The 16,518-nt window shown below is 42.1% G+C and overlaps 1 protein-coding gene across 4 annotated transcripts in view; it reads left to right on the forward strand.

The window, feature by feature from the left end:
* Nucleotides 1-16,518, forward strand: part of foxp2 (forkhead box P2) — a 116,825-nt gene that overhangs the window by 89,367 nt on the left and 10,940 nt on the right. For 3 of the 4 annotated variants that reach the window (XM_042511101.1, XM_042511100.1, XM_042511103.1), the window contains 5 exons: nucleotides 6,458-6,545; nucleotides 8,262-8,345; nucleotides 12,555-12,765; nucleotides 14,587-14,690; nucleotides 14,868-14,969. In XM_042511101.1, coding sequence (XP_042367035.1) covers nucleotides 6,458-6,545; nucleotides 8,262-8,345; nucleotides 12,555-12,765; nucleotides 14,587-14,690; nucleotides 14,868-14,969 — 589 coding nt within the window. The remainder of the gene's footprint in view (nucleotides 1-6,457; nucleotides 6,546-8,261; nucleotides 8,346-12,554; nucleotides 12,766-14,586; nucleotides 14,691-14,867; nucleotides 14,970-16,518) is intronic. The other variant, XM_042511102.1, reaches the window with a different exon arrangement.

Below are 16,518 nucleotides of genomic sequence, written 5' to 3' on the forward strand. Positions count from 1 at the left end.
AAAAACACAAAAAAGTCCTCCTCCTTTCTGCGGGTACAGAGGGGCCCTAACAAAGAAAACATCATTGCCTTTCAAAGAGTGCATTCTGACCTCGCAGACAGCCGGCTGACAGGGTTCAGCTCAAGCAGCGCCAGATTCAAACCAACTCTGATCCATAACAAATCTCCTTCCTGGCGTGGAAGGGCCTGATAGGTTTGTGAAAAAGCGTCAAAAAGCTAATGGCAACTCGCACGGCCGCACACTTACCTCCACAACAAAGGCCCCCATTCACTGTTGTCATGGTGCAGGCGCTAGAGCGAATTAACTCTTCATGCTCCATCAACAATTTAGTTAATTAGCTCATTTGTAATTGGCCGGCTTTGTTGCCAGGATGTTAGTGGGGGGACATCAAAGGAAGAAGGTGTTTGCAGCACTGCCGATTACAGGTTATCACATTGCCACTCACTGAGACTCTCTCTCTCTCTCTCTGTGTCTCTCTCTCTCTCACTATCACTCTTTCCCTGGCTCCCTGCTCTCACACAGAGAAGAAAAGAAAGGGAAAGCTTTAATTTGAATATTCTAATTAGATTTGTAATTAACTGTGAAATAACGATCTGGCGAGTGTTTTTCACGGGCTGTAAAATGTCCATGTGAATTCGCACAAAACTATTGAAATCAGGACATTGTTCCGGCGTATTTTCTCAAATTATGCATTTCTCTACAGTAGCGAGTGTAATAAGTTGCAGAAAGCTAAAAAATGTACTGATACAAGAATCCACCCATGGGGGAGCGCTGTAGGATTTAGGTCAGCCTTTTTTTTTCTTTTCTTTTTTTTTTGTTAATTCTACAGCAGCTTGTGAATTAAAGCTAAAAGGTGTATCTGTGAAATGAAATGACTAATAAAAACGGTGTTTACCAGTCTTTGAAAGACGCAGGCAGACATGACATTAAGCTACGTTTTCACACCCTATCAACGCATACAATACACTCAAAGGAGCCATAATTGACAGCGATGGATTTAAATGAATCAGAGGTGAGTAAGTATTGCCTGACAAGAGTGTTTGCTTATCCCCTGTGGAAAATGTGCCACATACATGTCAATATCAGTTTTCTACAGAGGACATCCATAGGCATCATGGAAAAGCCATGCTTAAGAAAAGCCGGTTTTCTGTGTGCGATGCATTGTCCAACCTGGACTACATGTGCAAGTCCAGGTAGAAGAGTTTGCCTTGCAGCTTGGGGACAAATGTGTGCATGAGAAGGCAAGCCTGTATCAGATTAGCAGGTTTCCTGATATCTTGTCCTGTCACCTCAGTACACTTACTTAAAGAAGACATCCCTCTGCACTGTACGCTTGGTTCACACGCAAACAAAACCCTAAGTCTGTGTGCTCTAAGGATACTGTGTCTAGGTAGCTTAGCTTGGTTATTTAGGCGAGGGGGCAGAGATGCACCGTATAAAGCGATGAGAATCCGGTAAGCTGCTGAGGCAATGCAAAAGGATGCACGGTAGTAAAGACAAACTGCAAGAGCGAGAAAGACACGCGGAGAGAAAACAGGTAGATTTCAAAGTTTAAAGCGAGAGCACAGGTTGGCAGACGGGGTTTTTTGTAAGAACGCTTGCCAGAACATTGGCTGCTACAAAACAGAACAGTGTCTTGGTTCACCACACACACATACATACCCACACACACAACATCCCTGCAAGTCAGAGGCTGGCTCTATACTGTAACCCAGCCGGCACATGAAAAAACAGGCACCAACAAAGAAGGCAGACTCGTCATCAGAGCAAAGATGGCTGCTCGGTGGCGTGCCTTGGAGCAGTGATTGTCGGTGTCAGAGGGAGTCCTTTTATGTTTCCGGAGATGCCAGTCGGCTACACACACACGCACACACACACACAGGCACAGTTTAAACGGGGTTACATAAAGCGGGTGTCAGATTTAGATGACAGTTTAGATGTTAGTAGTTGGGAGTGGGTTACGTGTGCGGGGAGGGTGGGGTGTACCCAAGTCAAGCTGGCGTCTCGTAGCTCGCTGTAGGAGCTCAGCTCAGCGACGGTGACACGTTTAGTCATCTATTGTTTTGTTGCATGAAGAAACTTGTCAAGATCAGCATTTAATAGCTCTTCAGCGCGCTTTTAAGTGTTCTCACCTGGAAAAGGTAGCCGCGAGGTGGCTGGCACCCTGAATTAGCTCTCTGAAGTTCAAAATGAAATAATATTGCTTGGGAATGTTTCTTGAGTGGTGGGTGTTGGGGCTTGTGTATGTGTGTGTGTGCGTATTTGTGTTAGTTACATGAAAAGGAGAGAGAGTGAGGCATTAATGCTATTAGTGCATGTGCTGGAGCTATTTTTGTGGGGAGACATGAAAAACAGAAAATGCAATCAATGCTTTAACATTTAATCACTGCATATTTATTATTTGCATAGTTGTATAAAACCACGGCTTTACAAAAACCCTGACTAGCGTAGTTTTTGAATAGACCGCTACACTTATTGATCTAAAGAGATAGTTTGGATTTTTTTTCAGTGGGGTTGTATGAGGCACTTATCCATAGTCAGTGTCTTACCTACAGTAGATATTTGTCAGCATGCTCCCAGTTTGGAGAAGCAGGCAGGAGTACCACCATGGAAGCTAGGCAATGTACTGCCGTGTATGGGGGCCAACAGCAAAACATATTTTAGCCACCTAACATGATGCTCCCACCTAAAAAATATAACAGTTTAAGTGTATGTTATATGAGAGTATTTTCACCACTTTAAATTTCCATTAGATATTCCTTTTCGACAGTTTTAGTTCTTCATCTATGCTTTGGTCAAAGCCACCAGACTCCATATTGTCATTTTAGTTCGCTCAACACAGCAGCTGCTGATCTACCACTTCTTTGATAAGTAAATTAGTTAGTGTTACTGTGTGACTTTGGTGAATCAGCACTAACACGTTTAAATGCCATACAAAAATGTAAACATGCTGACTAATCGAAGCAGCAGTAGACTAACTATTCCTGTGTTCAATGTTAAAACACTAGAGTCCGGCTTTTAAGAAAGCGATTTAATGGCTTCATTTTACAGTTGGAAACGTTAAGGTAAAATAATAAAAATACTGTCAATATAGCATACACTTAAAATGATATTGAGTATTTTTTTAGGTCACTAAAATATGTTTTGTTCCTTACTTGTCCACAACTGTAGATTGCGTAGCCTCCATGTTGGACCCCAGCCTACTTCTCCAAACAGAGGGGCGTACCAACAGAAATCTACTGTATATAATATACTGTTAATGAATAAGCATTTCAGACACTTCAGAAACTTAAACTGTCCCTTTAAATCACTCTGATTTCAAGCTTATAAAACAACAACAAGCAGACGTGATTATATTATATCCAGTATGATGTTTCTTCTCATGTCTCGTCCCCCCTACTTTGTCCTTTCACCTCATATATCGATATCCTCCCACCTCGATAAGATGCAGTCTTATCTCCTCATAAACAGCTACTTGTTCTCACACATACACACTTAACTCTTCCACTCTCTGTCACCCATCTGCTTTCCTTATTACTGGCAGGAAGGCAGGCTCCATGTTAAAATGGCAAGCTCAGCCGCCAACGTGAACGCTGGTGTCTGTAACCCAGTGCTAATTAAACCCACAAGGCAGCAGCCAAGTGTCTTCGTCTCTATATAACGTGCACACACACACACACACACACACACACACACACACACACACACACACACACACACATAGACACACTGTGGAGGCAGGCAGGCCCCTGGCCCCTGGATAGCTGAGCTCCCCTCTACCCCTCCACATGTCTGCTGCACTGTGACAAGACCTTTAAAACGGAGGGCATTACTTATGCACCACCACCATGGGGAAAGTGTGTGTGTTTGCGTGTGTGTGTGCGTGTTTGCATGCTTGTGTATATGCACTTGTTTATGCATGCCAGTCGGTGCTTCTACTCTTTGTATATGTGTGTATACATTAGTTTGGATTTAGTGTGTTTAGGGGCCTAACTTGCTGTTCTCTGCTGGGCCCTTGATAATACACACAGACAATTAGTAAGAGTATATCATCCATATATGCTGGCTTTAGTAGATTTATTATTGGGCCCTTAGTGGACGTTGATGGCCTATACATATTCATATACACATCTGTGGAGGGAAAACCTTTGAGATGTTTTCTTCTCTTCTCTTTAACAGAAGAGAGAAAATGCAGCATCCAATAAAAAAAAAAGAAATCTTTATCTGTGTCTCACCTCTCCCCCCTCCCCCTATATTTATCACTCTCTTTGTCTCTTTATTTGCACTGATTTCTCCACGTTTGCCACATCTCTCAATCTCCATTTCCATGCTTTCTTCCCCCTGATCTCCCATGGCCTTCATCGCACGAGTTATTCCCTCGTCAAGGTGGAAATCAATGCTTCAATAAAACGAGGCATGAACTGTAAACATAAACAGGAGACACGTATCCTTCACTTCTATGTTTTTTACTTGCAAATTATTTCGATTTCTTTATAATTACAAGTAACCAAAAGGCAGCAGGGATCCCAGCTTGCTGCCTTTTGAGTATAGAAGAAATCATACAGGAGAGAAGAGATGGAGGGAGTTAAATAAGACATGAGAGTAAAGGGATTTTTATGTTACTAAAGAAAAAACACAAAGTACCTTTTCGCCCACATCTCAGTAAATAAGGTGTTCTTTCATTAATGTTTTTTGTCTGCCCGCCTATGCCCCCCTCCCTTCTTTTTTGTCTTTGTGTGGCATTATTAATGCACAGTAGGACGTGCTGCCATTTGAATATTTCATAAATGCATGTAGTAATCTGGCTGTAATCGCCTTGCTAACTGGCCAGCAGTGGAAGGTGTGTGCATGCAGGAAGGCTTTGACACAATCACACGCAAACACACGCTGACAAAACATAAGAAAAACAAGCTTGTCAATGAGAGGCAAACTTAATAAAGATTTTTTGCCCTCTTTTTTTTTGTAATGAGGTATCTTCAGGGACAGCGAGCAGCCCTGCTCTGTGCTTTTGAAGCAGCTGTAATTCATGACACACGCCATACATCAAGTGCATAAGATAGCATTATGGGCAGTGAAATGAAAAGGGTATTTGCAACATTAGTTCCCTCATCCTGCGAGGGACGTGATTAAATGATTAATGTAATGCCCCCTTTTTGCATGCGCATTCTGAAACAGCAATTAGGCACAGGGGCTGGGAGAAATCCACCAGTTTCGTCCCTCCCCTCTCTTGCAGCCGCTATCCCTCATCCATCCCCCTCCTTTTTTTTAATGCTACCTCATTCTTGATTTATAATGAAAAACACATCCTGAGCATTAGACCTGAAATGGTGACAAAAGTATAAGCAGGGATGAGATTTTTTTGTGTGTAATTGAAAGGTAGAGAGCGATTGTGATTACAAAAGCTTTTGATTGGCAGGCCAAGAGAAGCCGGCTCGATGAGTTCTTGTTTTGCAGATAAACAAGAAGTGAGGAAGAGAATAGAGGAATATGTGATGGGAGTGTGCATTTCTGTGTGTTTGTGCAAGTTCATGATAATGTACGCAAGTGTGTGTGTTCTTGGATAAAGCCAGCGAGAGAGAGAGAGAGAGATTTTGTACTCCCTCTAATGCACTGGAGGCAGCGCTGTAAATGATCATTGAAGGGTCTGCAAGCTAACCTATAATTACTGGAGATAAAGTGGCAGCTCTGGCATTTCATAAGCATGCCTCCTCAAAGCTTGCTTTGTGAGTTTGTCACCAATGATCATTTAGATAGAGGCTCATTACCCAGCATCACAACACTTTAGAAACCCCTTTTCGCCCCATATTTGTGTGCATGTGTGTGTGTGTGTGTGCATATGTGTGCTTTACCAGGGAATAAAGGTCTATCTTAATGGCGAGGCTCTTTTGTGTCCTACAGACGAAATCCAATCAAGACAAAAAAAACCCTCATTGACTGTTATGGCTGTCTGGCTGCCTTTTTCTTCTAATGAGGCGAACACACCAGATACATTTAATATGTCTGCAGCAGGGGATAATGCACCTCCAGTTGAAGAGCTGCTTTTGTGTGTCAAATGTTGCCGGTGTTAAATTGTGTGTATTGTTTTCGGTAAACGAAGGAGACAAAGCCGTTCTGCTGGGCTAGCATCTTTTATTCTCTGCAGAAAGCAAGCGCTCAGGGTGGTACTGAAGTTAGCCATCTAAACTGGCGCGGGCCCATTGTCATGTTAAACATGGCACCACACACCGTCATGTTACTTCTAATTACCTCATTTCAGAGCAGAACAATGGTTTTTCTAACAGTATCCTATAGATAATTGCCTCAGTATAGAAATATTATCATGAAAACAAAACAGTGGTGAAGCTGATACTGTAATTATCAGCCTCCAGATTTTGGATCGGGGGGGAAGTGAGTTGAAATTCTGTGATTTTTTTTTGACACATTTAATTGATTTTAATTCCTGTCTCTGCATCTCCAGGCACTTAAACAGCGAACATGCCCTCGACGATCGGAGCACAGCCCAGTGTCGAGTCCAAATGCAAGTCGTACAGCAGCTGGAAATACAAGTAAGTTTCCTGTAAAGTGAGAAAAACTTTATTGGCACATTTTTACCATTGTCTCATTCTACCACCTCATTTCTCATTCTTACTTATCCAGTCCAAACAAAACATTTTTAAAAGTTAGCGAGAGAAAGGCCACACTGTGGTCTGCTTAATACTCCCAGACAAGCAGGACCTGCTGAATTCAACAAAGCCACTAAACAAAGGAATCCTCAGGCCTTACAACGAAAGCCATTATGGCTGTTTTAATTGAATTAAGCGTGTGCTTTATTTTCTCTGCTTTCTTTTTTTTTTTTTTTCCTCTTTTTCTTTCCAATTAATTGCGAGCGCATCTCTCCCGGTCTGCTGTGTTAATTAACTGCACTTTGCACCTGAAGAAAGCTCAAAAGGAGGGAACTATTTTCAGTAGGTGGAGCGTGACCTTATTAAGAAGTCATGCTGGCTAGATAATGAGAGCGCTGATTGAGCGACATTATTACTCAGCACTGCCGACAAGCGCTCATCTGCCTTTAGAAACAAATAGATACGTATGTTTTAAAGTAGGCTCCAACAAAGTGGCAGCTGGAAACATTCAGTCTGCCAGTTGAAACCAGGCCATCGTGCTCTGCACAGTAGCATAAAATGGGATCAATACTGGTAAAAATATTAGGAATATGATGGCAAAAGTGTAGCGTATACTACATAGTGCCCTAAGGCCTGCTAGAAGCCAAGCATTTCCCCCCTGCACAGTTATTTTCTGCTCTGATAAACAGTTTGTGTCTAATGGTTAGGAATTTCATATTAAAAGTAAATAAATTCTGTTGGCATGCAAGAAAAAAAAGGATTTTTGTTATTTATTTCATTCTCTGTTTTGTTTTTCATTCAGCTATTGAAGTCTGCTCTTTACAGTGTGACCAATTACAGCGTTGCACTTGTGTTGTCTGTCCTGTCTCCCTTTTTCTTTCACTCCCACCATCCCTCTCTTCCTCTTTTTTTTTCCACGAGAGCCGTCACTAGTAATGAGGCCCAGCTCTGTGTATGTGTGCACCTCCGTGCGTGTTGCTTGTCTGTTTCTCTGTGTGTTTGCTTCACTTGTGTGTGTGTGTGTGTGTGTGTGTTGAGCCTTTCACATGGTCCAGTCCCTGTCACTCCCTGTGAATTAGATTGATGATAGGCGATGGCTGGGGCCACTAACTGGACCGGGGAGGCGGGGCCGCCTGGCACCCTGTTTGGAAGACCCCTTCACCTCTCAGCAGCTGCTGGCTGCGCTCCATCCCCCTAACAGTGTCCACAGGACTTTGAGCAGACACTCAGGACCACCTAATTTATGGCCCAACTAGCTTGTTACTGTCAGAGTCTCGCTGACCTAAATTTTGCTATTGACAAAAAGATGAAATGCTATTTGTTTTGCCTGACCTGTCTGCACCCTCTCCTCCCCCCGCCGCTCTTTTTCTCCTCACATCACCAGCAGAGACGTTCTCGCTTAGTTCATGTGAACCCTTTTCTTTCTTTCTGTCTTCTGACCATAGCAGCCCAGTGTCATGTTGCATATTGTTCATTCTCATCTTTTCTCCTCTCCTCTCCTCTCCTTTCCTTTCTCTCCTCTTTGCTAGTGTTCTTCCTTTCCTCTCCTCCCACCCCTCACACTTTCTTCTCCTCTTTTTCCCTCCTCTCCTCTTTTTCCACTCCTCTCCTCTCCTCTAATCCACCCTAATGTACTCTCTTCTTCTCTTCTCTTAACAGCTTTCTAAAGAACGTGAGCGTCTTCAGGCGATGATGGCCCACTTGCACATGCGGCCCTCGGAACCCAAGTCATCTCCCAAACCAGTGAGTGCATATTGCTTCAGCTAGCGTAAACAGGCTCGTCTCCGAGTGGGGCCCCCACACAGAAAATGAACAGTTTAAGCAGCCGGTGGTTGTGCCGAGTGAGTGACAGAAGATGAAAGGGTGGAATGGGATTTGTAATACCGAGTTATATCTGCTCCTTATCAGGTATTGTGCGGCGTGAGAGGACAATAGCGTTTGGAAGTGTATTAGACGGCAGAGCGGCGGAGTCCTTGGCTAAAATGCAGGGTCATTTCTTAGTGATAGATATAATAGCCAAAACAACCTGTTGGCTGCTGATGGCTGTTTGGCTCACTGGCCGCAGCGCCACTCGAAGATGGAATGAGAGAGGAGAAGATATGTCATTTTAACAACAAACACCTGAAAATTACAGCTGAGTGCTGAAGATGGGGTGATGTTGACATAAATACTCGCAGTGCTGCTGAAATTGTCTGCAGAAAAAAAAAATACCCCAAATTGTGAAAGGGGTCATAGAAGAAAGAAAATGATGTCATTCTGCGTTTTCTTTCTGTCGCCCTTTTACTTTTTCGATCGATTATAAATGCATTTCTGCCAAGCAGCATTTGAATTAAATATTAAGATGATAGATTTTTGCAAACATTATTTCTTTGCAGTTTTGAAATATTTGAGAGCAAAACATTGTTAGCGTGTTTCTGCTGCTTAGTAAGTGCCTACTTTCAATAGAATAATTTTCCTCATCACCTCTCATCATAGAATGTAGATAATCACAAGATAGCATAATTAGCCCATAATTCCATCAGGAATCAAACTCCCTTTTTATTATTCAATCTCTCTTTCTCTCTCTCTCTCTTTCTCTCTCTCTCTCTCTCTCTCTCTCTCTCTCTCTCTCTCTCTCTCTCTGTAGCTTTTTTTAAATCTTCAAAACTCCAGCAGCTTGGTTCCATCTTGTCCAATAAAGAATTTGCAGCCTATAATCCATGCCTGAATATGAATGAATGATGCTAATGAAGTATTGCATTACATAAAGAACACATGAAAGAGCAGCTAATTGCATTTGATGGTGGGGGCAATTCAGATGGAATTCCTAAACGAACAGCTAAGTCCTCAGTTTTAAGGCTCCCCTGTTTTTTGGGTTTTTTTTTTTTAAGAGGAGGTAAGGTGAAAATTTAGTGCAGGGAACAAACATCCATGTATGAGTAGTAAAAGTAGAACAGATTGATAGATGGATTTCAAATGGCTGCATGGATTTACATGCAGTAGAATCACAGGCCAGAAACAGCCAAGACATTTGATAAATATGAAGTGTCTCTGTTAGCCTATCAGGGCTGGAAATAAGTCCTATTTTTTCATTAGTGATGCCCATGAAGAACCAACGGCAGACGAATACAAGACACCGGTGCACTGTCTCCAATATGACCCCATTTATTCTCTGAATTGCACTTCATTAAATGCTACCTTTTGGCCATGCCATGGATGGATGAGAATCAAAGTTAGCAAGGCTGCAAGTTCTGAATAATAAGATCTCTCTCTCTCTCTCTCTCTCTCTCTCTCTCTCTCTCTCTCTCTCTCTCTCTCTTTCCCTCTGTCAGCCTTGAGTGTGTATTCAGATGAGCGAGGGGTGACAAAGTGCTCATTCCTTCATCCGTTTGACTGTAATCAATTCTATGTTGCAAAGAAAAAAAAAACATGGGATTGCACGCCTGCAAACATGTCACGCTTGTCGCCTTGGCTCGTAGGTGAAGAGGCTGCAAAAAAGGACAGGAAATTATGTTTTAACGTTATAAATATACATGCCCATACGCACACATGAAAGGCATTTATTTTGAATTTAGTTTGCATATTTTGTGGTGTTTCCTGCCCTACTGTATGTGAGTGTTTATCAAATTCCCTGGTATTCTCCACTTCAGTGTCTGGTTTGGGTGCATGTAGCAACCACAGCCACTTAATTTGACATAGTCACATGAAATGGATTGATATTAGCGGTCAAGTGTGTGGATGTAAAATGGGTGTCTGTCAGCTGGCTTTTATTATTGTTCAAGGCAGATATTTCTGGCTGTGTACAATCAATCAGACCTATCAATATTTAGATGTATATACTTTTCATAACCTCACAAACTCTCATCCTCATACTCAGCAGAGGCCCATATATGCAGCCAGCCCTTGTCCCAGCTCATCACTGTAGCAGGTCATTACAGCTAAGTGGGCATATAATTATCATCTGAAAACCCCCTACATCCACCGGAGTCTCTCAAACTTGACATTTCATCGTATTTATCAACACACGCCACAAATGACCGTCGATACCTTCCTCCTCAGCCCCTCCATCTCTCAGCGCCTTCGGCCCCACAATCCCTCCCTTCTTTCAAGTCGGTTTTAATTCAAACTCTCGCACCGAATGCATTCCACTTGTGGACTCACAATTAAGGCAATTTGGTTTGAATATGTAACGATGTCATTACCATTCCAACTAAATTAGCGCAAAGACTAAAAGGTCAGTTAGGAATTTTCCAGTCGGTTAGAGCCTCTCACATGAGATTTGGGAGGCAAACGCTAAAAGTGGTTGGAGAAGCGGGACGATTAGCGAGCACAGTTGGCATTCGTGCCAGAGGTGACGAACAAGCTCTGGTCCCTAATGTTGAAGGAGCGGAGGAGACTAAGACAGAGTGGATGTTAGTGTGTCTTGAGTCACCATAACTGTCCATGCAGGTTTTTGTTCACTTGTCTTGAGAAAGAACATGTACTTCTTCTACTTGTTATACTTCCTCATGCACTTAAAGTCTTATTGGAATAGGAAGGCTGAATGATCTGTAACTGTAATAATGGTTTCCAGTTGTTTTGTTGATGATGTTTGATCAGTTTTTGTCATGTATAAATAGACAGTTAACTTGGTTTATCCAGCAGGATTATTATACTCTCTCACTGCACAATGCAGTCACTGGTTGCACTTATAAAATCAGAACTTATGGCTGAGGTGGAGTTAAGGTCAGGTATGAAGATACTTGCCATGGGACTGTAGAAATGTGTCCGCTGATAAAGATTTTGCAGTTTTTACTGCGGGCACTTTATTCAGGACAGGCTGTGCAGCAAACTGGGGCTGAATTCTTGTGTGATCTCGTGAATCCAGCTGCTTTGCAAGGTAACATGATTTTGCCAGACATTGAGGAGGAGTGATGTCACTTTAAAGGAATACTTCACCCGCAAAATGATCATTTGTACATCAGTTACTCAAATGTTTTCCTTGCATCCCTCCATCGCAAACAAAGAATCCAAAAAAATGCAAATGTTCCTCATAAATTTAATAAATTGGGGTCTATTTTCAACAATAGCAAAACTATATCAAAACAACTGTTTACAAACTCTCCTGTAACTGTTGTACTATAATCCAAGTCCCATTTATTCTGTTGCATGCTCAGTGCTTCCCAAACACATGTATTTTACACTAAAATGTTCCAATATAAACACTAACATTTCAGTGAAAATATTTGGGAAGCTCGGTGCAAACGACTCGATAAATAAGACTTGGATTTTACTGCATGAGTTGTGTGAGAGGTTGTAAGCAGATCCCATTTGTATGGAAATTACAAATAAAAGAAGAAAATCAAATGTGAGTTAGTAGGCTATGGTTATTAAAAAAACATTTCTTAATCAAATTTATAGAGCAATTACTATCGTGATAAATACTGTTATGCAATATGAAATGACACATGCCATGATCGAAGATTTTGGTTTTATCGGCCTCCCCTATTTGACATTTTGGTAACAAGTGCAGCGTGACGTCATGAGTTAGATTGTAATTCTGGATCAGGGTCGGACAACCTCAGTAGCCCAATTCACAACGACAGCAAGCAAGGTTTTAGCAGCTCATTGCTTCAGTGTGAAAGGATTATGGGTGGTTGTAGTGGGGGAGATGTAGAAGGAGGGAGGGAGGGAGTGATAAATAGAGAGATAAAGAGAGATGGGGCCGGGATAACACGGAGGCTGATCGTTGGATAATCTTGAACAGCGTGCTCTAATTAGAATTCTTATGATACAATTTGGTGGTTGTAATTAGTGGAGATGGGCTGGCTCCTCTCCACGAGCCTTGTTAGTGGAAACACAGCTGTGTTAGAGAGGAGGAGAGCAGACACTCGGCTCTGTCAGAGAAACCACAAAATAATGCCTTCCCCTCTCTCTCTCCCTCCCTCCCTGCTTCTTGTATCTGTCTCCACCCACAATCTTCCTCCGCCCCAGCTCAACTTGGTGTCCAGCGTCACCATGTCCAAGAACTTGCCCTCGGCATCGCCCCCCAACTTACCTCAGACCCCGACCACGCCCACAGCACCTATCACACCCATGGCCGCCATGCCCCAGGTGCCGTCGGTACTGGGAGGAGCCAACGTGCCCAGTATGGGAGCCATGCGCAGACGCCACTCGGACAAATACTCCATGCCTCTCTCGTCAGGTAGGACCAACTACTCAGCGCTGTACATGACACAGAATTACAGTGCACAGTTCATTATCAAGCAAATCTGCTCACAATATGTTTGATTACATGAAAATCCCAGTTTATTTTAGGGAACTGAAACACACGCTGATACATTAAAGGGATAGTTTGGAATTTTTTCAAGTGATGTTGTACGGGGTACTTAATCATAGTTGGTGTATTACAAACAATAGATGGGACTCAGCACACCCCCCAGTTTGGAGAATCAGGCTATAGTTCCACAGGGACACTAAACGGTGTACTGCTGTGGATAGGGGTCAGCAAAAAAATAATTTTAGCCACAAAAAATGTCCCACCTACAAAAATCGACATCAGTTTAAGTGAGTGCTATATTGAGAATATTGTTAGCGCTTTACCATTCTGTCAGACAGCCTGTTGCAATGGAAAAGTTGATGGCTTCAGTTCCCCTTCTGTGCACTCGTCAAAGCCACCAGACTCCATTGAGAAAAAGTGTAATTTTAGCTCACTGAACACAGGGGTTGCTGGTGTACTGTTGCTTAAATCAGTTAGTTTGTTTTTGTTACTGTGTAACTTTGGTAAAAACAGAACTAACCCTTTAAAACACCCAAATCACATAATAGCACTAACAAACTAACCAATCGAGGCAGCAGTAGACCCGCAGCTCCTGTGTTCAGCAATGTTAAATCACTGTTTTTCTCAACGGAGTCTGGCTTTGAAGAGAGGGATTTAACAGATTCATTTTCTGTGGGAAATCACTGTCCGACATTAAGGTTAAGTGGTGAAAATACTCTTAATATAGCATACACTTAAACTGATTTTGATATGGTTTGGTTGGCATTTTTTTAGCTGACTAAATTGCATTTTGTTGCTGACCCCTTCCATAGCAGTAGATTGCTCAGACTCCAGCCTGCTTCTCCAAATAGGGGCTGCTGACATCTACTGTTTGTAATATACTGCCAAACAATAAATACCCCATACAACCCCAATTAAAAATGAACTATTCCTTTAAGACATTTGGGGCATTAGATGTTAATTTAGCTCACATTCTGATTCTGTTTCTGATTTGTGTCTTGGATTAAAATTCATATCAGAATTTGTTGCCTTGAAAAGATTTTTTTTCCCCCTTGAACCTAATTTTCTATTCAAATTTAATGACATAAAAATGTTGAAACTGCAAATTACGTGTGATGCCTCAACCCTGAACACTGCACTATTAATAGTACTCAACTCATAATGGTGTTCTAGTACTATTTTAACACACACAGACACATAATGTGAATACACACTCACACACACCCCAACCACAGAGGCTTGTTGGTCTTACCAATGTGAGCCGTCTGGTGGTTTTCTAAAAGCAAGCCTGTGTTTAATCACTCTATATGTAAATAGACAAGAACTTCCTCCGTGTATAAATATTACATGAATGTTAATTAAGTTCAAATAATGGTGAAAAAATACAATATTTATTACATTAAGACATTCCATGTGTTAAGCTTTGCATTTTAAACGGTCCGTCTTTGATGTTTATATTTACTCTCTGTGTTTAGTGTGAAGACACATAAATTATTCAAGTCCACCCTAACTAACTACACGGATCTCATTTTATGGATGTATTAGTGTTTAAGATCTCTCACGAGAGAGATTAATTAAAAATGCATTTTGTTAGACATAGAAAATGCTGATTTGATGTGCCCCCTCCCAACCCCTACCCTCTTTTTCTCCCCCCCTTTCTCCCCTTTCTCTCTCACCCCTTTTAATTTGATGAAACCTTGAGTAAATTCAATACCTAAAGGAATAAAAATTTACCAATTATTTCAGGTGGTGACACAGTATTTATTTTTCCAGAGATTGCCCCAAACTACGAGTTTTATAAGAACGCAGATGTCAGACCGCCATTTACTTATGCAACCCTCATAAGACAGGTGAGTGGGAAATAAATTAACTTTGCCTGATTAGATTAAAATTAATTGCTGCATGAATCATGGAAGCTCTCTCAATCCGTCAGTGTGTGTGTCTGTGTGTGTGTCTGTCTGTGTGTGTGCGTGTGTCAGTTACGTGGTCTCGTTAGTAAACCATTATTTGATGTCATCTCATTTCAGGCTATCATGGACTCTGCCGACATGCAGTTAACGCTTAATGAAATCTACAGCTGGTTCACACGCACGTTCGCCTACTTCAGACGTAATGCTGCAACTTGGAAGGTAACCTTTCTGAAGCCTTCCACCTCCACCTTTCACTGAAGTCAAAAACCTCAAGAAAGCATATATTTACCCAGCAGCGGGCGATTCACACTCCTCTCCCTTTCTCCTGAATAGAGCCCATTCTTCCTCTCTTATTTATTTTTTCCGCCATTCTGCCTTTTCTGTTTGGAAATGACAGCCGAAGGAATTATTCTGCCTTGGATATCGTTTTCTAATTTGGTGCAATTAATAGCGGAGGGCTCAGCGCAGAGAGGAGAGGGCTGTGATGCACTAATTATACAGCAGCCACTCCATCATCAGCACCTTTTGTTAAGAGAGACACCCCACCTCCTACTCCCTGAAACCACCTTCTCTCGCATATCATTGGTTAATTAGGAAGAAAGATGGCTGTTTGCCTGTTAACCAGCTCTCAGCTGTGTGAAGGAGTGCTAGGCCAGAGACGCTCACATGTACAAACACATAAAAAGAGCGGGGTTAAGGGTGTTTTCATGTGGAACTAAAGCACGGGGGAAAGTGAGAACTGGCCTGTCATGGAGGGAGCACTCTTTATTTACCCACACAAAAGGGCCCATTTGTATATCTGTCCCTACAACTTTATTGTCCTGTCTGCCTCCACAAAGATGGTAAAAAATGTCTTCCCCCGCACACCAGAAGCGTGTCTGCGCGCTGATAAAGAAAGCCTCGGCAAGCGTCTTCCCCGTCTCATCCCGTGGCCCCTGCACGTCATCCGTTAGCCGCCTTTAGCCTTTGTGGCTGCACAGAGGGACTGGAGGGAAAACGCGACCAGCCGCTCATCAGTATGCAAGATGCTGTGCAGCACTAGATTTAGCAAAGTGAATTAATTTGGATTTGGGATGCAAATGAGCACATGGGCGTGTGATCACCAATTCAGGCGGGCATGCAAAAAAATAAATAAATAAATTGGTGCCCTTTTCCAGTTTGTTACGTACAGTAACGCGCCATGTTTTGCTGCGTAATAATGTTATGACAAGATATGTTTTGCAGCACAAAACAACACATGCGTATGTGCCATTTATAAAAGAGCACCTCTGTTGCTGTGATACAATGATATCACAATGACATTAGAAATATCTTGTCTCCCGGCCCGCACAATAACCAAGGTGATCTATTTACACCCACAGCTCCACAATTCCCTTTGTAAGCATTAGGGGGATGATCAGCGATGGGCTTGTCGTTTGATTAACGGAGAGAATTTGTTTTAAAAAAAAAAAAAAGAAGAAAAGAAAGAAATGAAAGGTAGTTTAATATCTTGGTCTCATCAGCTCAAAAGAGGGATCTACCCCCCCACCCCACCCCACTTTCCTCTCTTTCTCTCTTTCTCTCACCCAGAAGCTTATTAGTTCTAACTATATAGCATGCATAATAAAACTGCTCATTTGCTCATTAATATTAAAATTATCATATTCAGAGCCATGGGCATTAAGATCAATCAAATCCTGGGATTTTCAGGTCAGATGCGAGATCTGCTTATGAGTTTTTTTTTTTTCTTTTTTTTGAATCCCTTTTTCTTGCAGAAAGAGCTGTACAC

The sequence above is a fragment of the Plectropomus leopardus genome, chromosome 22 (genome assembly GCF_008729295.1).
Source record: "Plectropomus leopardus isolate mb chromosome 22, YSFRI_Pleo_2.0, whole genome shotgun sequence".
In the NCBI taxonomy this organism is placed as follows: domain Eukaryota; kingdom Metazoa; phylum Chordata; class Actinopteri; order Perciformes; family Serranidae; genus Plectropomus; species Plectropomus leopardus.